A 27,330-nucleotide genomic window follows, 5' to 3' on the forward strand; every position below is an offset into this window, starting at 1 on the left:
TCAAAGGAATTGCTAATGCCTTGTCTTTATATTGTGTATTTGTTAATTATTCAATTTCACTACATTTAGTGGTCTTTTGATTATTTTTATAAAGTAAACACGGTTAACTGCACAAATCTAACTTAAACTCATGATTTATTATGTTCCGTTAATTAACCTAAAAATAAAATATTAACTTTTTCTCATGGCGAACAAATAAAGTTTCGCCCAAATGTAAAATGGCTGCCGAGGATAACGCCTATAGTCACGTGCCCACGTCTTCCGGTCACGTCCGTGTGCGTGAGGTCGCTAGGTCAATGTGAGTTACGACGTCTCCCTCGCGCAGGTGCCTGGAAACCCCGTGCGGCGACGTTCTGACGGTCATTCCGCCATTTGGTACTAGATCTGACGGGCGGGTGGTGAAGCCGTTCACGGACGTTGTGACTTACCTTGATTCTGGAAACCAGTTGTATGACGGTGTTGACACCGCAGTTACGGCCTTGCCCAGCAGCACGCTGACTAGGACCTGTTCTAGGCCGCATTGTGTCTATTGTGCTTCACATCAGGCCGGGCCCTGACACAAGATAAACGCCTGGAATCGGGCCCAGATACCCCCGTATTCCTTATAAAATTAGAACATATATATCGACGACTGAATGTTACTTGAGAGCTCCCTTCCCCCGGGAGCTTAGCTCTCCCCGGGGGCCCCGATCCCACTTGTCGCAGATATAGGTATCACCACCTTTAACTTTTTTTTTTTACCCTTCTATTGACTACTAATACTCTAATACTGAGCACCCCCTCTGATTAGATGATATATTGTGGCCATCTATTTGCTTAAAGCTATCACCGAGGCATCATCTAAGGGTGCTAACTGGAATCTACCAGCGATTTTACTGGAAACCTCCGTATACAAGTAACGCTTACTGGTATCAAAGTCACAAAGATCTGCAAATACCATTCCACCTATCCAGAAACAAGATGAGGGCGCCTAGGATCACCCCACAGATTAAGGAAATTTACTGAAGTTGCCCCATGTCCAGAAGCTGCTAATTGGGGCCCACTATATAAATCGAGTGGAGTTCAATTTCTACTCCAGTTTGATGGTAGTTTGAGGCTGGATCACAGTGTGGAGGAAATCTATTTGTAAGCTGTAACTATTTCTTGGGAGATCTCTACTGACTAAGGGAATTAGTTGAGATTGCTTCACAGACTAGAAGAATCTACTGGGATCATCTCCACGGACTAAGTGAATTTATTGGGATTACCCCTACAGACTTGAGGGACTTTACTGGGATCATCCCCACAGACTGAGGGACTTTTGAGCACCTTTTGGACTTGAGGGTGTTTGCCTGGTTTAGAGACTGTAGGCACTTTATGGGATCACCATATGCACTGACTTTTGTGCCACCCTAAGAACACTTATTGGACTATATTGACTGTTTATGAAACAAGATATCAAGGCTTCCACTGGACTCATAGCCACATAACAGAAGATCTGCCCTGTGTATAGGGGAAGACAAAGGACTGTACTTCTCTTCTGGGCTCCTTGGTGGCTGTTGCAGCCCCTGGGGCTTTTTAAAGAACACTCTCTCCTGTGCCTGACCAAGCTCCCTCCTGTGTGTGTATGTATGTGCGGTATGGTTGTGCTGGGGGGACGCGTGTGAGCTGTATGTGAAGGAGGTTGAGAGGCAGTGTGCAGTTTGACAGTCGTGTAATATCTATCATATATATAAATATATAAACATGTCGTGTGTGCATTATAAGTTTTCCTCCAAACTGAACTATGACACAGTCACCTTCGATGGGTTGCACATCTCACTGTGTGACTTGAAAAAGCAGATCATGGGTCGGGAAAGGCTGAAGGCGACCGACTGCGACCTGCAGATCACCAATGCCCAGACTCAAGAAGGTATGTCCTAACCAAGCGCACACTCCACACTGACTGCTGTGGCTGTTATTTTATTGTTCCCTTTCTTGTAGAATTTAGGTTTTGGTTTACTCTTTATACCTACAGAAAGTGAATTTTGTATGCAGCTGATCCAATGTGAAACTGTTTCTTGATCTCTGCAAGTTTGTATGTTTTTTAGTTTGAGCAAATTTTCCTGTTTACTTATAAAGAAGTATTTTTGGCATTGTATAACTTGTTTTGCTGTTACGGAAGTGATACTAGTTAGTCATATGATTACTATCCATTTAAAACCTCCCTCTTGAAACCTTTGAGTGTGACCAGATCCAAAAGAAAATTGTACACAAGGCAAAAAAATGATCAACTCTGGTTTTATTTGCTGCTTTTAAAAGGACAATGTAGTGCAATAATTCCATGCTCCAAGTCTGTTTTAAATGGATATAAAACCCAAATATTTTGTGATCCAGAGAAAGCTTACAATGAAAGTCATTTACTTCTGTTATCAACTTTGCCTTGTTCCTATCATATTCTTTGTTGAAGAGATACTAATGGTTGTTGTTTGGAGCAGTACATGCAAGGAAATAGGGCTGTTGCAAATCAATAACATTCTTGTACAACCGCTGCCATATGATACTCCAAATACGTGCATGCTCCTGAGCTTTACATCCCTGCTTTTCAACAAGATACCAAGAGAACAAATTACATTTGATAATAGAAGTAAATTAGAAAGTTGTTTAAAATTGCATTTTATATCTTGAGCCAGGAATGAAAAAAATTGAGTTTCACGGTCCTTTAACCCCAGCAGAGGGTTTAAACCGCTGGTTTCAAGCAGACTTGACTGGTGAGCCAATCGGCTGTTGCGGCTGCATGACCCATCCAATCATGTCGTCTTGCCAGCAGTTCTCCACATCTCCTGTGAGTGGCACTTTAACTATCCACACAGACTTGCAGGGGGTCAGCAGTGCTAAAATGATGTACAATTTTAAACCAGTAATTTTGAGATTCTTTTAGCTAGATTTTTCCAAAACATTGGTTCACACAAAAGTCTAGATATTGCACAAATTCACTGAATAACTCTTACTGACCTCTTATTAGTGGGGTTGACTATTGTATATGCAAGTATCCAGGTACATATTTATGTGTTTTATATTACATACTCTGCATTTACTGCACTTAAACAATTTAAGATGTGAATGCTATTTTTTAATGTTTGTCTAAAATCCTGTTTTGTTATTAAATGAAATCAAATTGTTTTACATTTTGCTACAAGATATCATATCTATGCAATTTGTTCCAAAATTTCTTATGCAATATTATATCCAGAATCTGCATAGCTTGTTTTTCTAGTACAGGGCTGAACCAAGTTATATTAATAGCTAAATAATATTCATTGTAATACTTTATGTTGTGTTCACATGTCCTGATTCCTTATGGGGACATCTTGATCTGGACAACTCTTTATAAGTGTCTCTTTCTATTAACAGCCAGGCTTTTCTTTTTTTTAAAAAAGCTAGTAGGCAGCCAAAAGTAAATTTCTAGAAGTTTTAATTCCCCGTTGGGAGCAGCAGCACATGTGTGTTCCTTTACTTAAAATGTAATCCTTGAAATTTTGCTTTTAATGTCACTTTAAATCAGGGCTTGATAAAATTGTTCAAAATCTAGGAGCCAGCCCAGAAACTTCTCTGTAAGGTATAAGACACAAATATATCATAATATAAAACTATACACCATAATCTGATATAATCTTTTCCTGACAGGACATATTTGTCTACATCGGATTAAAGTTCTGATGTAAACAAATTGGTAAACATTTTATGATGGGGTTGGGGAGGGGGGTGCCTTTGACACTAGGCCCGCCAGCCCGCAATCCCATTTAGCAAGTGCCTATTACACACACCTACATTTATACTACTATCAACCTAATACAAGTTTGGTGCTGTTTGTGGCGGCCATTGAGGGGAATTGGGCAGCACCTGTAGGTGACTGGGTGTCCTAAACCAAGACGCCAAGGCCTAACTTGGGTTTGTCCAGCCCGGTCTAAAATTACTGGAGCCGAGACTCCTAGTTTCTAGAATTTGGTAATCGATCACTTACAGTATTTGTTGATGTCTGTATAAACCCTAAATTTCCTACTCTACAGTGTAGAGAAACTGGGACAATGTAACAATTTCCCCCTAAATGTGTCCTCCTTTAAAGTATTTACATTGAAGGGATACCAAACTCACATTTTTTTCTTTAATTCAACACCAGAATTTTTGTTCTTTAAAAAGAAAAATAATCCCTTTATTACCCAATCCCCAGTTTTGCATAACCAACACTGTTACAAAAATACTTTTTTACCTCTGATTACCTTGTATCTAAGCCTCTGCAAACTGCCCCCTTGTTTCAGTTGTTTTGTTTTGACAGACTTGCATTTTAGCCAATCAGTGCTCACTCCAGGGTAACTTCACTAGCATGAGCTCAATGTTATCTATATGAAACACATGAACTAATGCCCTCTAGTGGTCAAAATGCATTCAGATTAGAGGCAGTCTAAAAGGTTTAAGAAATTAGCATATGAACCTCCCAGGTTTAGCTTTCAACTAAGAATACCAAGAGAACAAATCAAAATTGGTGATAAAAGTAAATTGGAAAGTTGTTTAAAATTACATTTCCCTATTTTAATCATGTTGTTTTTTTTGGACTTGACTGTCACTTTAATGATTCAGATAGAGCATGCAATTTTAAGCAGCTTTCTAATTTACTCCTATTTTTCTTCATTCTCTTGGTATCTTTCTAATTTACTCCTATTTTTCTTCATTCTCTTGGTATCTTTATTTGAAAAATCAGGAATGTAAGCTTACAAGCCGGCCCATTTTTGGTTCAGACCCCTGGATAGCGCTTGTTGATTAGTGGCTGCATTTAGCCACCAATCAGTAAGCGCTACCCAGGTGCAGAACCAAAAATGGGCTGGCTCGTAAACTTACATTCCTGATTTTTCAAATAAAGATACCAATCAAATGAAGAATTGATAATAGGAGTAAATTAGAAAGTTGCTTAAAATTGCATACTCTGGGGCCGATTTCATTCCATGAATGCTTCTAATTCCGCGCGAGCCTTCATGCTCGCCAGAATCGGGAGTTAAGAAGCTGCGGTCATAAGACTGCTGCTCCTTAACTCGTCTGCCACCTCAGGCGGCGGACAGCAATCAGCCCAACCGGATACGATCGGGTTGATTGACACCCCCTGCTAGTGGTCGATTGGCCGCAAATCTGCAGGGGATGGCATTGCACAAGCATTTCACTAGAAATGCTTGTGCAATGTTAAATGCTGATAACGCATGCTGTCGGTATTTAGCGATGTCCGCATTACACTTGATAAATCACTCCCTTCTGTATGAATCATGTAAGGAAAAAATGTGGGTTCAGTATCCCAAACGGAAACAAAGTAAAAATAACTTGCACAATTCATATTCTACTGTGTGTAATGGCCTTTAAAGCACAGCTTCTTAAACTTTTTCCACTCGCGACCCCTTTACGTGCAAGATATTTTTAAGTGACCCCGGGTATATAAAAAAGGTATACAAATCAAACAAACATTTACTGATAATAAATCATACTCCCCCCTTCCATGCTCACGCCTCTTCCATACTCCCCCTTCATACTACCCTTCCATGGCACAGGTCGCACACCCGCCTCCCTGAATTTTGCAACCCTCACATTAGGCTTATGCGACCCGATATGGGGTCACAACCCACAGTTTAAGAAGAGCTGCTTTAAAGGAACATTGTAATACATTTTTTTTCTCTTTGTTGAATCTATAAGAGTTTATTTTAAAATGTATTCAACTCCTGTCCTGAATAAATCAAATTTTTAGAGCAGGGGTTGAGAAATCTGTTTAAAATTTTGGAGCTAGTAAGAATATTTAGGAGCCAGACGAGAATTTGTATATAGATCTATGGAATAATATAAAATGTTAGGCGCCAGGGGTAAAATTCAACAAATTAACATCCTTTTTACTGCAATAATTAACAAGTGCATAATAAAATGACAATGATTTAACACCTACTCTGAATTTCAAATAAGCATTAGATTATTTTTTTCTCTCCCATTTACGGCTGCCTGTATCACGTGACAGACATCAGCCAATCAGACTAGTATATGGATACCTTGTGAGATCGTGCACATGCTCAGTACGATCTTGTTCCCCAGAAAATGTGCATTTAAAACGCTGGGTAAAATTTGATAATGGAAGTAAATTGGAAAGTCCCTTAAAGGGGCATAAAACAGGTGTAGATCTGTGCATATCCTAAAAGGAGTAAGTAATTAAAAATAGTTTGCATAAAAAAAATTTAAAAAATTGCTGACAAGTATTTTAAAATTTTCAAAAATAAGCAAAATTAATTACATAGCTTAGCTGCCTGGAGAAGCCAACTCCACCCCCCATCAGTGTTTAGACACAGGCATTGTATTTCAACTGAGTTCACAGCTTCTAGGCAGCTCCAGCAGATAATCCCTATGCATTTTTGTATTCTACCAAAGCAACAATAGATATAGATACAGCCATAGAAGGAAAAGTGTGGGGGGAGTTAGAGCTTTGCAATTCAGAAACTAAAAAGAAAGGGTTAACGGCGAAGGCACTGCAGTATAAATTTGCAGGTAAAGTAATTAAAGTACATATTATATTATTTTGTCTCTCTCTCAACTTGTTCTATGTCCCTTTAAAACTGCTGCTCTGTCTGAGTCGAAGTTTATTTTGACTTGAGTGTCCCTTTAACGCACTATCAAGTGCGTTGTTTTCACCAGCTACTGATGTAGACAAAACTTGCTGCTGTCATTTTGTTAGCGAGTTGTCATTGATTTGCTTTCCTTGCTGAGGCCAGTTATTGACCAATATGATGTCGTAATATTAGGCCTGTAAAGTCTCTCGTGTGCGCTTCAAATTTTTTTTTAATTGAAATTCCACAATTTTAAGACTTAAATTACAGAAAATTAGGCCACATAAAGTGTCTCATAATTTAAACTATATTCCAATCTCAATGTGTTTAGTGTCGCTTAAAGGGACAATACATATTAGGAATGTGCAGTTTGCTGCCTAATGTGGAAATAGGTGGCCACATTTCTTCTTGTGAAAATGCAACGCACCAAGATCTGGATTTGCACAGATCTTTGGAGTCTGGGTCTGGAAAGAGCCAAATGCCACATGCGTCTGCCTCGTTCCACATTCAGCCGCTAACAAAACCGCAGAATGTATATTCCTAATAAATACCTTGTAATTACTAGAGATGTGCGTTGGGTTTCGTGAAGAAGGCGGCCCCTTCATGCCACTTGGCTATTTTCGTTGCTGAATTCATTCTTGTGCGACAGCAAAATGCTAAAGTCTGCGCTAATCCAGATTTTACCGTGTTGCTGTTGCATGAATTTAGGCAGCGAAGATAGCCGAGCAGCACCAAGGGCTGCCACATTCGGAGGTTCACAAAACCTTACGCATATCTCTAGTAATTTATAAGAGATTTCTGTTGTGTCACTATAGATTAACATATCAGCCAAATATTAACGTTTTAAAGCAAATGGATAATAAAGGGATTTATCTATCTTTTTAAAACAATAACGATTATATTGTAGACTGTTCCTTTAACAACCTTTTTATTGTAATTAGTTTTTAATGGCCAAATCCCACCCACCATTTTTTCGTTATTTGGAAGAGCCAATCTGGGTTTTAGTCCGCAGGCAATGATATATGTAGCATGGTTAGCCTTGATAAGTCAGCTGGTTGCATTTCAAGTTCTGAGAATAAGAAATTGCTCAATTACTTGAAGATGGGGGCAAAATGAATAATGAAAGTATACTGCAAAGCTAAATATTTTATAAACAAATCTTAGTGTTTACTGTAACTATGCGTGATAGACATTTTTAGTACAATGCCCTTTTATAGATCATTAGCATATGAGCCTACCTAGGTTAAAGTGAAAGTAAATCCTAGCGTTGTACAAACGCTAGGATTTACTCTTGAAACGAATAAAGGGCACTCATTCATGAAGTATAAGATACTTCATGTAGAAAGCTCCTTTATTTGATTCAATCGGTCGCCGCTCTTAACTCCTACAGCAGAGCACGGCTAAAAAATGTTTTGGCTAAGAGGTGATGTTTTTACCTCTTAGCCAATAGCCGTGCGGCTTGGCGCTCATGGGGGCCGGATTTACCGCACGGCTATTGGCTAAGAGGTGAAAACGTCACCTCTTAGCAAAAAAATTTTTTTTTTAGCCGTGTGCTGCTTTAGCAGCTAAGAATGGCGATCAGTTAAAACAAATAAAGGAGCTTTCTACATGAAGTATCTTATAAAAGGGACTTTCATTCATTAAATATTTGTTTCAAAAGTCAATCCTAGCGTTTGTAAAACGCTAGGATTTACTTTCACTTTAAGATTTCAACAAGGAATACAAAGAGAACAAAGCCAATTTTATTATAAAAGTAGAATGGAACGTTGTTTAAAGTTGCATGACCTATCTGACTCATGAAAGGTTCATTTTGGCTTTAGTGTCCCTTTTTTAAATCTTCTTGAATTACCTGCTCACTGGCTAATAAGGACAACTCCATAGCTTGAATCCTGGTTTACAGAGAACCTCTAAAAATAAGAAACGTTTGTTTTTGTCTAACACATTTTAAACTGTATTGCAGTTTTGTTTCTTTAAAAATGTGTTTGAGAAAGAATACTTGGCGAGAATTCTTATTAGACGGTGAGCAATTCCAGTGTCAGCTGCGCACAAACCAATATTTCCTTTTTTACTAAAAAATGTTTTATATACACTAGAATATTTTGAGTTTAAATTAAACTGCAATTTGGTAGATAACATTTTTGTCTATTAGCACTATAGGGCTTTATTACTTAAGATCTTTTTACCTTGTGCTTAAAAAAAGTTTATTTGTGTCGCTCACATCTGTAAGCATTTTCAGCCGGAATGCAGAACCGGTTGTAACCACAACTTTTTAGAAGCACTAATGTCATAAGCAGATACATGGTGCAAAGTCAAAGATGGTAGCGACTAACCTAAACTTGACTATTTAACAGCTACCTACACTTATTTTTAACCCCTTCGTGTTTGGTCTAAATTTTCTACATCGGAACATCATTCCGATGTAAACAAAATAAAATCATGCGATCGTGCATATGATCACAAGTTTTCAATGATGGGATCAGGTCAGGTGGCGTCCCTATGATGCTAGGCACGCCCTCCATGCCGCAATCCCAATCTGTAAGCGCCGTTGGCTTCAGTACATCCTAACGGCCCAACGCAGTTAGGACGGCATGGAACGTGCTAACGGCAGCAAAAGGTTAATGGAGGCTGTTTTGTAGTACAAATTGTTCTTCCCTGTCATGTAGTCCCTATTGATTTGTTTTCTTTTGAGAATTAAGTGCATTACTAAATATGTCCACCCAAATTAGATGGTTTAAATGCAGCTAAAGTTTAATTTTGATGGCAAAAGTTACGCCTTTTTTTAGTCCGAAGACACTTTGTGATAAACATCTTGTTTTCTTTATTCCTGTGGCCAATTAGGGACACATATATGTGAGCTGCTGCACTGATCAAGTAGTTGCTATGCAACATTGTATAACCAATTGTAAATTTACCTGTTTGTGCAAGTTAGACCAAGTTTGTAGTTAATTAGCATACCCTTTTATTTTCCTCTAATAGAGATTACCTAGAGTGGCACAGATTTTCCAGAAAAGAACGTAGGATTGTGCTTTAGGTATTGAGAACCTTCAAGAAATAGAAACAAATGGAGTTTAGGGTAACAAAGTCAGGATACAGACCAAGGCTAATACCAGCATGAGAGCAATTTAATATTTTTACAGCCTCAATCACTTGTCCGCTCTGTCTCTTTTCCTTCGGCTTGTGTTCCAGTAAACAGTCTCCTCAGCCCCTTCTCACAGTTCGTGTTGGGCTCTGACTTATACCACAACTATTAATTTGCCTGGGCAATATTGGTGCTCTACAATTTGATCCTGGCACGGCGCATACATTTTTGTGGTCTTGTATCTTGGAATTTCCTGCGAGTGTTCATGGATTTCCACCCGTCGCCCAGTTAAATATGCTACTGTGCTCCTAGCATTTGCTGCGGCCTATTATGTAGAGCCAGTGGTTTCCCGCAGCTTTCTTGAGCACCGTTACTAGGAATGAGCAAATTTCAACAGGTTTGTTTGTTTGTTTTGAATGTTTGTACAACATTCTAACATTTTAATGTAATAGTATTTCTAATACTTTCTTTAAATGTAATCAATTCAAATTTTTGTTATTCGATTCAAATTATGCTATATTTGAATTTATATATTTTATTACATTTAAAGAAAGCATTAGAAATACTATATTTGAAATAGAAACATTCAAATTGATATATTTTTATCTATTATGCATCAATTTACTAAATTCCCTAACACATGAACTATTGAACTTCTGAATAGTATTTGTTTAATCAAATGTTACATTTAAAAATTTTGGTATTCTAAATCGAAAGTGATGTTTGAAAACTGTGAATAGCATTCGATTGTAGAATTTCTAAGAATATTCGTTCTTGACATTCGATTATGTAAATTGAATTTCTACAATAACATTCGTTCTAACATTCAAATTCGAATATTAACAAATTCGCCCATCCCTTCCCGTTAAAGGGATAGGAAAGTCAAAATTAAACTTTCATGATTCAGATAGAGCAGGTCATTTTATGACACTTTTTAAAATTTTCTTATGACCTTTTATCCGCTTAAGCAAAGGCCACTACTCCTTACTAATTCTTTTTGACTTGTCTGCTGCTTTTGACACAGTTGACCATCCTCTCCTTCTTAAAATCCCACATTCATCTGGCATCCGAGACACAGCCCTCCTGGTTTGTCTCATATCTCTCAAACCACTCGTTTTCAGTTTCCTTTAACAACATATCTTCTGATCCTATGCCTCTCTGTTGGAGTACCACAAGGCTCTGTCTTGGGTTCCTTGCTTTTCTCTTTCTATACATCCTCCCTTGGAAAACTTATAGCCTCCTTTGGCTTCCAGTACCACATATACAGAATTTTGTGTCGCTATATAAATAAATGATGTAGAGCTGCAACAACTAATCGATAATAATCGATAATGAAAATAGTTGTCAATCTCATAATCGATTAGTTGGTTTGCAATTAGTTGGTCTGTGCACAGCACCAGCTGGTTCACTCCAATGAGCTCCTGCACATGGTATTGTGTGTTATGGTTATGTCCTTAGACTAAAGGACATCTACAGACATTTACTTTTCACTTTTTCAGGACAGTATAAGTTTACAACTACTCCTGGCTTATGTGCAACCCAGAAATAATAGTCATCATTTGTATTGTTTATATTAAATCCGGTGATTTGGGACTATGCTTTGCATGATATAGTGCCAAGCTTGTTATTTACACCTAGCCCTAGATTGATGGGATTTGTTATTTGAATTGATGTGCACTATTATCTGTTTGCACAATTATAAGCGGATCGCTCGCTATTGCTAATTCTATGTACTCTAGATAAATGTGTAAGGCTTTGTACTATTATTGATATATAGTCCTTAGAGCTTTTGACTTTTTTCATTCATTGTAATATGTACCAAATTCAACCTCTAAGTATATATCTGTTATTTTAAGAGCGGACTAGATATTCCCTAACCTTATAGCTGGTTATTTACCAGTGCATATAGATATTAAAGATATTTTATGTTAGAATGAAGTCCAGGCTTACTTTAAGATGCCCTTTGCGTTGGTGGAGAGTTAACAAAAAGAAATAATCCCACCTTTGTAAAATTGGCAAAACCCTACTTATGCATCTTAGGCACCTCAACACCATCTCTGAGTACCTCTTCTCTGCTGCGGGCAAAATAGCTTGCAAAAAGGGAGCCAGCCTCAGCCAGGAGCATGTTGACATTTTTGCATTTCAATGCAAAGTTTCTGAAAGTTGTATTTGTGATAGTCTAACCTTCTACCTCTTTTGAAACAGTTTGTGGCTTTGTTTTTCTTATTTATAAAAAAATGTCTGCTGTTTTAAAAATTGGACAAACAGTTGTGTTATTGTAAAGCTCTAAAGTTTTAGTCTGAAGTTTCAATTTGTAACTCCAGTATTTGGATTGTATTTTAAGTATAGGGGGGTTGTTCAGATTAGTCGATTATGAAAAAAAATCTTTAGTTGCAGCCCTAAAATGATGATTATTTTCAAATGTGCTTCATTCTCTTGGTATCGCTAGTAAAAAAGAATATCCTACATTAGTGGGAGCTAGCGTCTGATTGGTGCCTGCACACATTTGTCTCTTGTGATTGGCTGACTAGATGTGTTCAGCTAGCTGCCAGTAGTGCAATGCTGCTCCTTCAGCAAAGGATAACAAGATAATCGAGCAAATTTGATAGTAGAAGTAAATTGGAAAGTTGTTTAAAATTGTATGCTTTATCCAAATCATGAAAGAAAATTTTTGGGTTTCCTGTCTCTTTAAGAGAGAGCTGCAAAGATTAGTTATACCTCTCCTGTTTTCCACTTGCCCGCCTGAACGGTTCACTTTTCCCTACTGCAGCCAAATCCCTTGCACGGACAGGCATGCAGGCTTGGAGGGGGAAAAAAGCTTTTTATTTTATCAAAAGCTGTCGTTTTTTATTTAGACATTAGCAAAGTCTGTAGAAAGAAGTCTGTGTAAGGCTGTTCTAATTAAAGGGATCTGAAACCCAAACATTTTCTTTGCTGATTCAAACAGAGCATACCACTTTATAAAAGTTTCCAAATTACTTATGATCAAATTTGCTTTGTTACCATGATATTCTGTGTTGAAGAGATACCTAGGTAGGCACCTGCACAACTACGGAAGTCCTACAGACTTAAGGGGACACTGAACCCAAATATTTTCTTTTGTGATTCAGAGCATTCAATTTTAAGCAACTTTCTAATTTACTCCTATTATCAAATTTTCTTCATTCTCTTGGTATGTTTATTTGAAAAGCAATTATGTAAGTTTAGATGCCGGCCCATTTTTGGTGAACAACCTGGGTTGTCCTTGTTGATTAGCCAGCACTAATAAACAAGTGCTGTCCATGGTACTGAACCAAAAATGTGTTGGCTCCTTAGCTTAGATGCCTTCTTTTTCTAATAAAGATAGCAAGAGAACGTAGGAAAATTGATAATAGGAGTAAATTAGAAAGTTGCTTAAAATTGCATTCTCTATCTGAATCATGAAAGATAAAAAAATTGGGGTTCTGTGTCCCTTTAATGGCTTTTACCGGTAAACGGAGATCACTGCAAAAACTACATCTTTTGTTAACTGGACACAAAGGTATCGATAGTCACACAAACTACTATTGAATATTTAAGGGAACACTAACTTCTCACTAAAAGTCCCGGGCACCAACTTTTAAGATTAGTTAATATACTGCTGTAATTTGAAGCAGTGTTTATACAATTGTTCATTGTGCTCTTCCTAAAGCATCAAGTGAACTTTTTTCTTGCTGCAACCAATTTTATGTATCAACCATTATCTTGTTAAAACAATTAAATATGTATCTACTTCTGAATTAGGTTTAGATGTGATACTTAAAGGGACACTAAAACCCAATTTATTTTCTTTCATGATTCAGCTAGAGCATTGTTTTAAGCAACTTTCTAATTTACTACTATCAATTTTTCGTTGTTCTCTTGCTATCTTTATTTTAAAAGCAGGAATGTAAATCTTAGCAGCCAGCCCATTTTAGGTTCAGCACCATGGTTAGCGCTTGCTTATTGGAGGCTTACATTTAGCATCACATTCCTGCTTTTTAAATGAAGATAGCAAGAGAACAAATAAAAATTAATAGGAGTAAATAAGAAAGTTGCTTAAAATTGCTGCACTATCTGAATCATAAAAGAAAAACTTTGGGTTTAGTGTCCCTTTAATGTAAGCGCAGCTATCCTCTTCAGCGCAGTGTTTGCTGTCTAATCATGGCACACCCAATTGTGGCCATTCAACTAAATGTAGCACATTCTTGGGCTTAGTAAAGCAGTGAACAGCTTCTACCTGATTACTGAAAGTTGCTTCTTGCCATACGGCTCGCACAAACATTGGATGAGTAGGGGGGGGGGAGAGGTTTTCTAAGAGGGAAAGCACATGTGGTTGCGAGTGTAACAAAGAATAGACTATTTTTACCCCTTTCAGGTACAAGCTTAATATAAAGTAAAGGTGCCAATATCCACGTTTTTCACCACCTGCTAATTCATATTTACATTAGTAAAGGCTGTATTTGCTATCTATTTAAAGGGACACAAACCCAAAACGTTTTTCACTATTTAGAGTATTTATGATCGAATAACTTTCCAATTTACTTAGTTTCAATTATTCATTCTCTTGCTATCCTTTATTTAAGTAGCAATTCACGACTGGGAGGTAGCTGAACACATTGGCAAGCCAATGACCAGGCAAATATGCGCAGCCATCATTCAAAAGCTAGCGGCCAGCCCCTAAGCCTACCTCGGACATCGTAAGGTTATGGTCCTCTTTATCCCTAGAGCAGGGCTCAACAAATGTGTTCAAAATCTAGGAGTGTGCCCATAAATTGTTATAAAGCAAGAAATATGTATAAAATATATATAATATACACGTTGTATAATACATTTGGATTTGTTTGTTTTGCGTTTCACGACTGAGGCCTGTAAAGAATAATGCCCCACCATGCTAAATTTTAGGTGTGGCTGGCGGGGGAAAGTGGAAGACACCCACGGTTGTCTTAGGACTCTAATGCAGGGCACCAGGGCTTAATTTTATGGTGCTTAATGTTAAGGTGCCAGTGGCTCCTTGATGCCAGGGTTTGAGAGTTTGTCAAGCCCTGCCCTAGAGAATTTAGAAAATTTTATTTTTTTTATACTCCATATGCATATCTTCCCTTGCGAAACCTATGATAGGAGTCAACAAATCTCTCTTAAAATTTAGGAGTCCGTAAGACTGCTATTTCTACTTTGTAAAATACTTTTGGACTTCTTTTAAACTTGTGTTAAAGAGCCAGCCAGGATAGGCCTTATTGGTGCATTGTCAACCTTCTGGCATTATACATTTCTTATTTGTATGTGGCTGTCATTCCACTTTGATACTTGTAGACCTGGTTCCATGTGTAACAGGGTTTTTCTTTGTAGCGGTTTTACTTATGGTCTCAGTCACCAGGGATTGACAAAGTAGGAGCCAGGATTCCCCTGGCTTCTAATTGACTAAGGCAACAACTGTAGCACATCAGATGTGTTCTGGCTCACTGACTATATGTTTTTAATGTGACCAATTCTTTGATTTATGCAGTGTTCTGGATGTGCCAAAGATAATTTAGAGTGAATGTAAAGTTGAATGAATGAGTGTCTGGTTTTAAAAATACTATTAAAAACAGGGGCACTTTCATTAAACTTTACATTTCAGCTTGTTTTTTATGTTTTTAAATACTTGCCTTTTTCTTTAGAAAACCCAGACTGGCGATTCTCTGCCCGCTACTCCTCTGTACTTAGCACAGCAATGATGAAAGTCTTCCTCCAATAATGGCGTGCACCCCGAAGCCGGTTTCGTCATCTATATGCTAAGGTACAGCTTGAGAAGTGGGCGGTCTGGGTTTCTTAAAGAAAAGGTAAGTATTAAAATAAAAAACACTTCAATGTAAATTTAAGTTACCCTGTTTTTAATAGTATTTTTTTAAAACTGGGCACTCATTCATTCAACTTTTCATTCACTTTAAGGATCTTACATTTTTGGGTCATTCTCTGTACATCTATATTCAAATACCACTGATAATAAAATATTTTTACTTGCTTGATTTGTCAACCCCTGTCATAGTGTGGACCTTATGTGTTTTTCTAGATATTAGAAAAATAGAGCTACAAACCTATTAAATACATTTTATGAAAGTAGTTGTTTTTTTTTTTTTTTAATTCGTCTGTCTACAAAACCTGCATAAGAGTGTATACTTGCAAGTCAAAACCCTATGGGTCCTTTTCTCGGATAGATTTCTTTTTAATATCCGCTAATCTTCTGGGCAGCACCATAGTTTCAGATATTAAAGAAATTCTTATCTCAGACCATTCAGTGATCTCCCTACAAATACAAGACCCTTTCTTTACATCCTGAAAATTCTCATCTCCCCCCCCCCCCCCCCCCCCCCCCAAGATACTTGTCATAACTTTTATTTCAACAATTGGCTCAAAGTAAAGTTGAAAGAATTCTCTAATAATAATAAGGAAGCCTTGGGTTAACCAGAGATTTTCTGGGAGACCTTCAAGGCCTTTATCAGCGGGGAAATTCTTGCATTTCTTTTTAAATGGGAAAACCTTTTTTTAAATAGAGGGATATACTATTGACAAATCAGGTTAAAAACACCTATGCAAGATATATCATCGCCAATAAAACTTACATGGGAGAAATACTCCACTAGTAGACAGGAGAATTATTATTAAAGCAAAGAGAAATTCAGGAAGAAAAAAAAAACAAATTTAAGTTTTTGGAGTATTTATGGAAGATCGGCCAAATTTTCATCTACACTAATTAAAAATAACTCTGATCATAACTCTATTTTAACCCTCAGAGAAAATTCTTAAAGAATTTCTGACCAAAAGATGAGGCCTTTCTCAAGCACTATCGAGGAATCTATACAAAAAGAGAGATAAACATACAGAATTAAGAGAAATTCTGGACCAGATGTGCTACTCCTAAACTTAACTCACAAGAACTAGTAGATCTGAATTTGCCGATTTCTCTAGATGAAGTACTAAAGCATATACTCAGCGAAGGGAAGTAAATCGCCAGGACTGGACTTCTTACCGGCAGAAATCAGAACTCTTATGGATTATACCTCCAAGCTGCTTGTTGGCCAAATATCAGTGCCCTTTTAAAATAGTAGACTCAACTACTTGGGAGTCAGAATTTGCCGTGATCCAACTAGATGGTACAGTCTAAATCTTGTCCCTTTATCTTCTAAATTTTCCAGTTACCAATCAATTTATCAGCCAGAATTTCGTTAAAACGATTTTCTTTCCTCAGTTACTATACTTATTACAAAACTTACCATTTATTATATATTCTAAAAGACATCCTAAACTTCAATAGAGTCATAGCTAGGTTTATTTGGCAACAAAAAAAATCTGAATCTCCGCCACAAAGTTACCTATACACAAGTATGCAGGAGGATTAGCTCCAATTTTAAAATATTATAATTTAGCAACATTAGTAAAAGTGGTTCTAGATTGGATTACCGGCAAGGTATATGTGAAAAATACAACTCTAGAATCAATAGCGACGCCTTTTTTCTTTGAAGGCCATTATACATTGTCCCAGCACTAAAATCCCTAATCATCTATTAAAAATGCATATTTAATGGACCACTACTAGCCTGGCAGAAATATACACAGGAAATCCAGGTCAACCATAAACTCTGAACACCTACCAATAAGAGGCAATCCAGACTTTCCACCGGTTATTAACTCTCTAGCATTTAAAGAATGGGAAGACAAAGGTATTGGGGACCTGATTCAGGTTAAAGAAGCTAGCTCGGATACTATGCAAACATATGATGCACTTAAACAAGAATTGTATCGCCTAACTTCAACTTAGACACTTCTTTATTCAAACTATCAAAAATAACAATTCAAAATGGGAACTATGTAATTTAGATGCAGCTATTAACCTCTATAACCAGGGACTGTATTCTATATCCTTTTCTCCAACATAGGTGTGTCCGGTCCACGGCGTCATCCTTACTTGTGGGATATTCTCCTCCCCAACAGGAAATGGCAAAGAGCCCAGCAAAGCTGGTCACATGATCCCTCCTAGGCTCCGCCTACCCCAGTCATTCTCTTTGCCGTTGTACAGGCAACATCTCCACGGAGATGGCTTAGAGTTTTTTAGTGTTTAACTGTAGTTTTTATTATTCAATCAAGAGTTTGTTATTTTGAAATAGTGCTGGTATGTACTATTTACTCAGAAACAGAAAAGAGATGAAGATTTCTGTTTGTATGAGGAAAATGATTTTAGCAACCGTCACTAAAATCCATGGCTGTTCCACACAGGACTGTTGAGAGCAATTAACTTCAGTTGGGGGAACAGTGAGCAGTCTCTTGCTGCTTGAGGTATGACACATTCTAACAAGACAATGTAATGCTGGAAGCTGTCATTTTCCCTATGGGATCCGGTAAGCCATGTTTATTACGATCGTAAATAAGGGCTTCACAAGGGCTTATTAAGACTGTAGACTTTTTCTGGGCTAAATCGATTCATTATTAACACATATTTAGCCTTGAGGAATCATTTTATTTGGGTATTTTGATATAATAATATCGGCAGGCACTGTTTTAGACACCTTATTCTTTAGGGGCTTTCCCAAAGCATAGGCAGAGCCTCATTTTCGCGCCGGTGTTGCGCACTTGTTTTTGAGAGGCATGGCATGCAGTCGCATGTGAGAGGAGCTCTGATACTTAGAAAAGACTTTCTGAAGGCGTCATTTGGTATCGTATTCCCCTTTGGGCTTGGTTGGGTCTCAGCAAAGCAGATACCAGGGACTGTAAAGGGGTTAAAGTTCAAAACGGCTCCGGTTCCGTTATTTTAAGGGTTAAAGCTTCCAAATTTGGTGTGCAATATTTTTAAGGCTTTAAGACACTGTGGTGAAAATTTGGTGAATTTTGAACAATTCCTTCATGTTTTTTCGCAATTGCAGTAATAAAGTGTGTTCAGTTTAAAATTTAAAGTGACAGTAACGGTTTTATTTTAAAACGTTTTTTGTACTTTGTTATCAAGTTTATGCCTGTTTAACATGTCTGAACTACCAGATAGACTGTGTTCTGAATGTGGGGAAGCCAGAATTCCTATTCATTTAAATAAATGTGATTTATGTGACAATGACAATGATGCCCAAGATGATTCCTCAAGTGAGGGGAGTAAGCATGGTACTGCATCATTCCCTCCTTCGTCTACACGAGTCTTGCCCACTCAGGAGGCCCCTAGTACATCTAGCGCGCCAATACTCCTTACTATGCAACAATTAACGGCTGTAATGGATAATTCTGTCAAAAACATTTTAGCCAAAATGAACACTTATCAGCGTAAGCGCGACTGCTCTGTTTTAGATACTGAAGAGCATGACGACGCTGATAATAATGTTTCTGAAGGGCCCCTAACCCAGTCTGATGGGGCCAGGGAGGTTTTGTCTGAGGGAGAAATTACTGATTCAGGGAACATTTCTCAACATGCTGAACCTGATGTGATTACATTTAAATTTAAGTTGGAACATCTCCGCATTCTGCTTAAGGAGGTATTATCCACTCTGGATGATTGTGACAAGTTGGTCATCCCAGAGAAACTATGTAAAATGGACAAGTTCCTAGAGGTGCCGGGGCTCCCAGAAGCTTTTCCTATACCCAAGCGGGTGGCGGACATTGTTAATAAAGAATGGGAAAGGCCCGGTATTCCTTTCGTCCCTCCCCCCATATTTAAAAAATTGTTTCCTATGGTCGACCCCAGAAAGGATTTATGGCAGACAGTCCCCAAGGTCGAGGGAGCGGTTTCCACTTTAAACAAACGCACCACTATACCCATAGAGGATAGTTGTGCTTTCAAAGATCCTATGGATAAAAAATTAGAAGGTTTGCTTAAAAAGATGTTTGTTCAGCAGGGTTACCTTCTACAACCAATTTCATGCGTTGTCCCTGTCGCTACAGCCGCATGTTTCTGGTTCGATGAGCTGATAAAGGCGGTCGATAGTGATTCTCCTCCTTATGAGGAGATTATGGACAGAATCAATGCTCTCAAATTGGCTAATTCTTTTACCCTAGACGCCACTTTGCAATTGGCTAGGTTAGCGGCTAAGAATTCTGGGTTTGCTATTGTGGCGCGCAGAGCGCTTTGGTTGAAATCTTGGTCGGCTGATGCGTCTTCCAAGAACAAGCTACTTAACATTCCTTTCAAGGGGAAAACGCTGTTTGGCCCTGACTTGAAAGAGATTATCTCTGATATCACTGGGGGTAAGGGCCACGCCCTTCCTCAGGATCGGCCTTTCAAGGCAAAAAATAAACCTAATTTTCGTCCCTTTCGTAGAAACGGACCAGCCCAAAGTGCTACGTCCTCTAAGCAAGAGGGTAATACTTCTCAAGCCAAGCCAGCTTGGAGACCAATGCAAGGCTGGAACAAGGGAAAGCAGGCCAAGAAACCTGCCACTGCTACCAAGACAGCATGAAATGTTGGCCCCCGATCCGGGACCGGATCTGGTGGGGGGCAGACTCTCTCTCTTCGCTCAGGCTTGGGCAAGAGATGTTCTGGATCCTTGGGCGCTAGAAATAGTCTCCCAAGGTTATCTTCTAGATTTCTTCTGCTAGAAGAGTTTCAGAATTATCTGCTCTGCAGTGTTCTCCTCCTTATCTGGTGTTCCATGCAGATAAGGTGGTTTTATGTACTAAACCTGGTTTTCTTCCAAAAGTTGTTTCTAACAAAAACATTAACCAGGAGATTATCGTACCTTCTCTGTGTCCGAAACCAGTTTCAAAGAAGGAACGTTTGTTGCACAATTTGGATGTTGTTCGCGCTCTAAAATTCTATTTAGAAGCTACAAAGGATTTTAGACAAACATCTTCCTTGTTTGTTGTTTATTCCGGTAAAAGGAGAGGTCAAAAAGCAACTTCTACCTCTCTCTCTTTTTGGATTAAAAGCATCATCAGATTGGCTTACGAGACTGCCGGACGGCAGCCTCCCGAAAGAATCACAGCTCATTCCACTAGGGCTGTGGCTTCCACATGGGCCTTCAAGAACGAGGCTTCTGTTGATCAGATATGTAGGGCAGCGACTTGGTCTTCACTGCACACTTTTACCAAATTTTACAAGTTTGATACTTTTGCTTCTTCTGAGGCTATTTTTGGGAGAAAGGTTTTGCAAACCGTGGTGCCTTCCATTTAGGTGACCTGATTTGCTCCCTCCCTTCATCCGTGTCCTAAAGCTTTGGTATTGGTTCCCACAAGTAAGGATGACGCCGTGGACCGGACACACCTATGTTGGAGAAAACAGAATTTATGTTTACCTGATAAATTACTTTCTCCAACGGTGTGTCCGGTCCACGGCCCGCCCTGGTTTTTTTAATCAGGTCTGATAATTTATTTTCTTTAACTACAGTCACCACGGTACCATATGGTTTCTCCTATGCAAATATTCCTCCTTAACGTCGGTCGAATGACTGGGGTAGGCGGAGCCTAGGAGGGATCATGTGACCAGCTTTGCTGGGCTCTTTGCCATTTCCTGTTGGGGAGGAGAATATCCCACAAGTAAGGATGACGCCGTGGACCGGACACACCGTTGGAGAAAGTAATTTATCAGGTAAACATAAATTCTGTTTTTGTATAATATCCTGATTAATAATCTAGGCCAAATTCATATAAATGATTTACAAGTAAAATAGGTTTGTAGCTCTATTTTCTAATTTTTTTTTTTATTATTCATAATTTTAAATGATCCAACAGCCTTGCCAAATTCATTGTGCTTTTTTATAAATAGGGCCCCATTTATCAAGCTTTGAAAGCAACTTTTGGCCCCCCAGTGTTTTAGGCTCGCTTGAAATGTAGATGAGCAGCAGCAGTCTTAAAGTGATGGTAAATCCAACCGTATAGGGCGCGGTGTTAGCGATCTTCTTCCCTTACAGATAAGGGTGTGTTTAACATAGTTTTCTCTTGTTAAGTGTATCCAGTCCACGGATCATCCATTACTTATGGAATATATTCTCCTTCCCAACAGGAAGTTGCAAGAGTCCCCCCACAGCAAAGCTGCTATATAGCTCCTCCCCTAACTGCCATATTCAGTCATTCTCTTGCAAGCCTCAACATAGGAGGTCGTGAGAGTCTGTGGTGCTTTCTACTTAGTTTATTCTTCAATCAAAAGTTTGTTATTTTTAAATGGCACCGGAGTGTGCTGTTTATCTCAGGCAGTATTTGGAAGAAGAATCTGCCTGCGATTTTCTATGATCTTAGCAGACGTAACTAAGATCCATTTGCTGTTCTCACACATTCTGAGGAGTGAGGTACTTCAGAGGGGGAATGGCGTGCAGGTTTTCCTGCAGATAAGGTATGTGCAGTAAAATATTTTTCTAGGAATGGAATTGACTAAGAAAATACTGCTGATACCGAAGTAATGTAAGTAAAGCCTTAAATGCAGCGATAGCGACTGGTATCAGGCTTATTAATAGAGATACATACTCTTATAAAAATGTGTTTTAAAACGTTTGCTGGCATGTTTAATCGTTTTTTAACGTACATTGGTGATAACACTGTAATGTTGGTATAGCCTTAAATGCAGTAAAAGCGACTGGTATCAGGCTTATTAATAGAGATACATACTCTTGTAAAAATGTGTTTTAAAACGTTTGCTGGCATGTTTAATCGTTTTTTAACATATGTTTGGTGATAAAACTTATTGGGGCCTAAGTTTTTTCCACATGGCTGGCTTAAATTTTGCATAGAAACAGTTAACTGAAGCTTCCCACTGTTGGCTGTGGCAGTTTGTTGTGTCTGTTTTTAAAAACGTCTGTCGTTTTTTTTATCTGTTTTTTGCATTAAGGGGTTAATCATCCATTTGCAAGTGGGTGCAATGCTCTGTTACCTTATTACATGTACTGTAAAAATTTCGTTTGTTTTGCTGCCTTTTTTTTCACTGTTTTGCAAATTTTGACAAAATTTGTTTCTCTTAAAGGCACAGTAACGTTTTATATATTTGCTTGTTAACTTGATTTAAAGTGTTTTCCAAGCTTACTAGTCTCATTATTAGTCTGTTCTAACATGTCTGACATAGAGGAAGCTCTGTGTTCATTATGTTTTAAAGCCATGGTGGAACCCCATCTTAGAATGTGTACCAGATGTACTGATTTCATGTTAAACAATAAAGATAATTTTTTTTTTTTCTTTAAAAACATTATCACCAGAGGATTCTGTCGTGGGGGTAGTTATGCCGACTAACTCTCCCCACGTGTCAGACCTTTTGACTCCCGCTTTAGGGACTCACGCTCAAATGGCGCCAAGTACATCAAGGGCACCCATAGCGTTTCTTTTACCAGGGGATTCTGTCGAGGGGAAAGTTATGCCGACTAACTCTCCCCACGTGTCAGACCCTTCGACTCCCGCTTCAGGGACTCACGCTCAAATTGCGCTAAGTACATCAAGGGGCGCCCATAGCGTTTATTTTACAAGACATGGCAAAGGTGGTGAATAATATTCTGGCAGCAGTATTAGTCAGACTACCTGAAATTAAAGGAAAGCAGTTAGCTCTGGGGGTAGATACAGAGCATACAGACGCTTTAAGAACCATGTATGATACTACCTCACAATATGCTTAGTCTGTGGGTGATTTTTTTTGACTCAGGGAAGATGATTTAACCTGATTCTGATATTTCTACATTTAAAATTTATGCTTGAGAACCTCCACTTGTTGCTCAGGGAGGCTTTGGCTGCTCTGAATGAATGTGTACAATCGCAGGGCCAGAGAAATTGTGTAGACTGGATAAATAATATGCAGTGCCGGTGTGTACTGATGTTTTTCCAATACCTAAAGAGGTTTACTAAAAAATTTTTAATAAGGAATGGGATAGACCAGGTGTGCCGTTCTCTTCCCCTCCTATTTTTTAGAAGAATGTTTTCTAATAGTTACCACCACACGGGACTTCTGGCAGACAGTTCCTAAGGTGGAGAGAAGAGTTTCTACTCTAGCTAAGCGTACCACTACCTCTGACGAGGACAGTTGTGCTTTTTAGATCCAATGGATAAAAAATGTTTATTCAACAGGGTTTTATCCTGCAGCCCCTTGCATACATTGCTTCTGTCACTGCTGCTGCGGCGTTCTGGGTTGAGTCCCTTGATGAGGCTTTACAGTTAAGCGACTCCATTGGATGAATATATTTGACAAGCTTATGCTAGCCAATTCCTTTGTTTTCTGATGCCTTGTTCATTTGACTAGACTAACGGCTAAGAATTCTGTTTTTTTTTTTTTTACTATACTGGCGCGCAGAGCGCTATGGCTTATATCATGGTCAGCTGTCGTGACTTTAATAAATAAGCTACTTAACTTCCCTTCAAGGGGCAGACCCTATTCGGGCCTGGTTTGAAGGAGATTATTGCTTATATCACTGGAGGAAAAGGTCATGCCCTTCCTCAGGATAGGTCCAAATCAAGGGCCAAAAAAAAAAAAGGTCTAATTTTCGTGCCTTTTAAAAACTTCAGGGCAGGTGTGGCATCCTCTTCCTCTAAGGCAAAACAAGAGGGAATTTTTGCTCAGTCCAAGGCAGTCTGGAGACAATCGGACCTGGAACAAAGATAAGCAGGCCAAGGAGCCTGCTGCTGCCTCTAAGGCAGCATGAAGGAACGGACCCCTATCCGGTAACGGATCCTATAGGGGGCAGACTTTCATTCTTCGCCCAGGCGTGGGCAAGAGATGCCCAGGATCCCTAGGCATTGGAATTTATATCCCAGAGATATCTTCTGGATTTCAAAGATCCCCCCCCCAAAAAAGGGGAGATTTCGCCTTTCACAATTATCTGCAAACCAGATAAAGGAGGCATTCTTACATTGTGTACGAGATCCATCCATTTCCAAGAGAGGAACAGGGACAGAGTTTTTACTCAAATCTGTTTGTGGTTCCCAAGGAGAGGGAACCTTCAGACCTATTTTGGATCTAAAGATCTTAAACAAATTCCTCAGAATTCCGTCATTTAAGATGGAAACTATTCGTACCATCTTAACTATGATCCAGGAGAGTCAATAGAGGACTACAATGGATTTGAAGGATGCTTATCCTCACATTGTGATGCATAAAGATCACCATCGTTTTTCAGGTTTACCTTTCTAGACAGGCATTACCAGTTTGTAGCTCTTTCCTTTGGGATATCTACAGCCCCAAGAATCTTTATGGAGGTTCTGGGGTCGCTTTGGCGGTCCTTAGACCGCGGGGCATAGAAGTGGCCCCTTATTTAGACGACATCCTGATACAGGCGTCAAACATCCAAATTGCCCAGTCTCATACGGACGTAGTACTGGCATTTCTGAGATCACATGGGTGGAAAGTGAACAAGGAAAGAGTTCTCTATCCCCAATCTCAAGGGTTTCCCTCCTAGGGACTCTGATAGATTCTGTAGAAATGAAAATTTACCTGACGGAGTCCAGGTTGTCAAAGTTTCTAAATTTCTGCCGTGTTTTTTCATCCCATCCGCGCCCTTCGGTGGCTCAGTACATGAATGAAATCGGCTTAATGGTAGCGGCAAGGGACATAGTACCGTTTGCACGTCTACATTTCAGACCGCTGCAACTATGCATGCTCAGTCAGAGGAACGGGGATTACACAGATTTGTCCCCCTGTTAAACCTGGACCAAGAGACCAGAGATTCTCTTCTCTGGTGACTATGTCGGGTCCATCTGTCCAAGGGTATGACCTTCCGCAGGTCAGATGGGACAATTGTTACAATAGATGCCAGCCTTTTAGGTTGGGATGCAGTCTGGAACTCCCTGAAGGCTCAGGGATAGTGGACTTAGGAGGAGACCCTCCTTCTAATAAATATTCTGGAACTGGGAGTGATATTCCATGCTCTTCAGACTTGGCCTCAGTTAGCAACTCTGAGGTACATCATACTCAGTCGGACAATATACACGACTGTGGCTTACATCAGCCATCAAGGGGGAACAGAAGTTCCCTAGCGATGTTAGAAGTCTTACAATAATTCACTGGACAGAGACTCACTCTTATCTATCAGCTATCCATATCCCAGGTGTTGAGAACTGGGAGGTGGATTTTCTAAGTCGTAAGACTTTTCTTCCGGGGGAGTGGGATTTCCTCCGGAGGTCAAGACCAAGCAGGAGAGGGCTTTGGTGTTTTTGACAGCGTCTGCGTAGCCACGCAGGACCTGGTATGCAGATCTGGTGGACATGTCATCCTTTCCATCACGGTCTCTGCTTCTGAGACAGGTCCCTCTACCTCAGGGTCCTTTCAACCATCTAAATAGAATCAATCTGAGATGGACTGCCTGGAGACTGAACGCTTGATGTTATCAAAGCATGGCTTCTCCGAGTCAGTCATTGATACCTTAATACAGACATGAAAGCCTGTCTCTAGGAAAATTGAACATAGATATGGTGTAAATATCTGATTGTTATGAATCCAAGGGTTACTCATGGAGTAAAGTCTGGATTCCCAGGATATTATCTTTTCTCCAAGATGTTTTTGAGAAAAGGGTTGTCAGCTAATTCCTTAAAAGGGGACAGATTTTTACTCTGTCTATTTTTTTGCACAAGCGTCTGGCAGGTATTCTAGACGTTCAGGCATTTGGTCAGGCTTTGGTTAGATCCAAGCCTGTGTTTAAAACTGTTGCTCCGCCATGGAGCTTAAACCTGATTCTTAAGGTTCTTCAAGAAGTTCCGTTTGAACTTTTTTTTTTTTTTTTTTTCCATAGATATCAATCTTTATCTTGGAAAGTTCCTTTTGGGTAGCTAATTCCTCGACTCGTAGAGTCTCCAAGTTATCTGTGTTACAATGTGATTCTCCTTATCTGGTCCTTCGTACGGATAAGGTAGTCCTGCGTACCAACCTGGGTTTTTTCCTAAGGTGGTATCTAACAAGTACATCACTCAAGAGATAGTTGTTCCATGCTTGTATCCTAATCCTTCCTCAAAGAAGGAACGTCTATTACACAATATTGGACGTGGTTTGTGCTTTAAAGTTTTACTTACAAGCTACTACAGTTTTCATCAAACGTTCACCTTGTTTGTTGTCTATTCTGGACAGAGGAGAGGTCAAAAGACTTCAGCAGCCTCTCTGTCTTTTTGGTTAAAAAGCATAATTCATTTAGCTTATGAGACTGCTGGACAGCAGCCTCCTGAGGGATTACAGCTCATTCTACTAGAGCTGTGGTTTTCACTTGGGCCTTTTTTAAATGTGGCTTCTGTTGAACAGATTTACAAGACGGAGTCTTGGTCTGCGCTTCATACTTTTCAAATTTAACAAATTTGATACCTTGCTTCTTCGGAGGCTATTTTTGGGAGAAAGGGTTTTTTACAGGCAGTTGTAACTTCCGTTTAAGTACCTGCCTTGTCCCTCCCATCATCCGTGTACTTTAGCTTTGGTATTGGTATTCCATAAGTAATGGATGATCCGTGGACTGGATACACTTAACAAGAGAAAACATAATTTATGCTTACCTGATAAATTTATTTCTCTTGTAGTGTATCCAGTCCACGGCCCGCCCTGTCACTTTAAGGCAGGTAATTTTTTCATTTGAACTACAGTCACCACTGCACCCTATGGTTTTTCCTTTCTCTGCATGTTTTCGGTCGAATGACTGAATATGGCAGTTAGGGGAGGAGCTATATAGCAGCTTTGCTGTGGGGGGACTCTTACAACTTCCTGTTGGGAAGGAGAATATATTCCATAAGTAATGGATGATCCGTGGACTGGATACACTACAAGAGAAATAAATTTAT

The 27,330-nt window shown here is 39.1% G+C and overlaps 1 protein-coding gene across 1 annotated transcript in view; it reads left to right on the forward strand.

Moving 5' to 3' along the window:
• The first annotated feature begins 302 nt into the window (after window positions 1–302).
• Window positions 303–27,330, forward strand: part of RBBP6 (RB binding protein 6, ubiquitin ligase) — a 180,896-nt gene continuing 153,868 nt past the window's right edge. The window contains exon 1 of the mRNA XM_053695298.1: window positions 303–1,891. Coding sequence (XP_053551273.1) covers window positions 1,726–1,891 — 166 coding nt within the window. The 5' untranslated portion in view covers window positions 303–1,725. The remainder of the gene's footprint in view (window positions 1,892–27,330) is intronic.

This window comes from Bombina bombina, chromosome 11, assembly GCF_027579735.1.
Source record: "Bombina bombina isolate aBomBom1 chromosome 11, aBomBom1.pri, whole genome shotgun sequence".
NCBI classification, from domain to species: domain Eukaryota; kingdom Metazoa; phylum Chordata; class Amphibia; order Anura; family Bombinatoridae; genus Bombina; species Bombina bombina.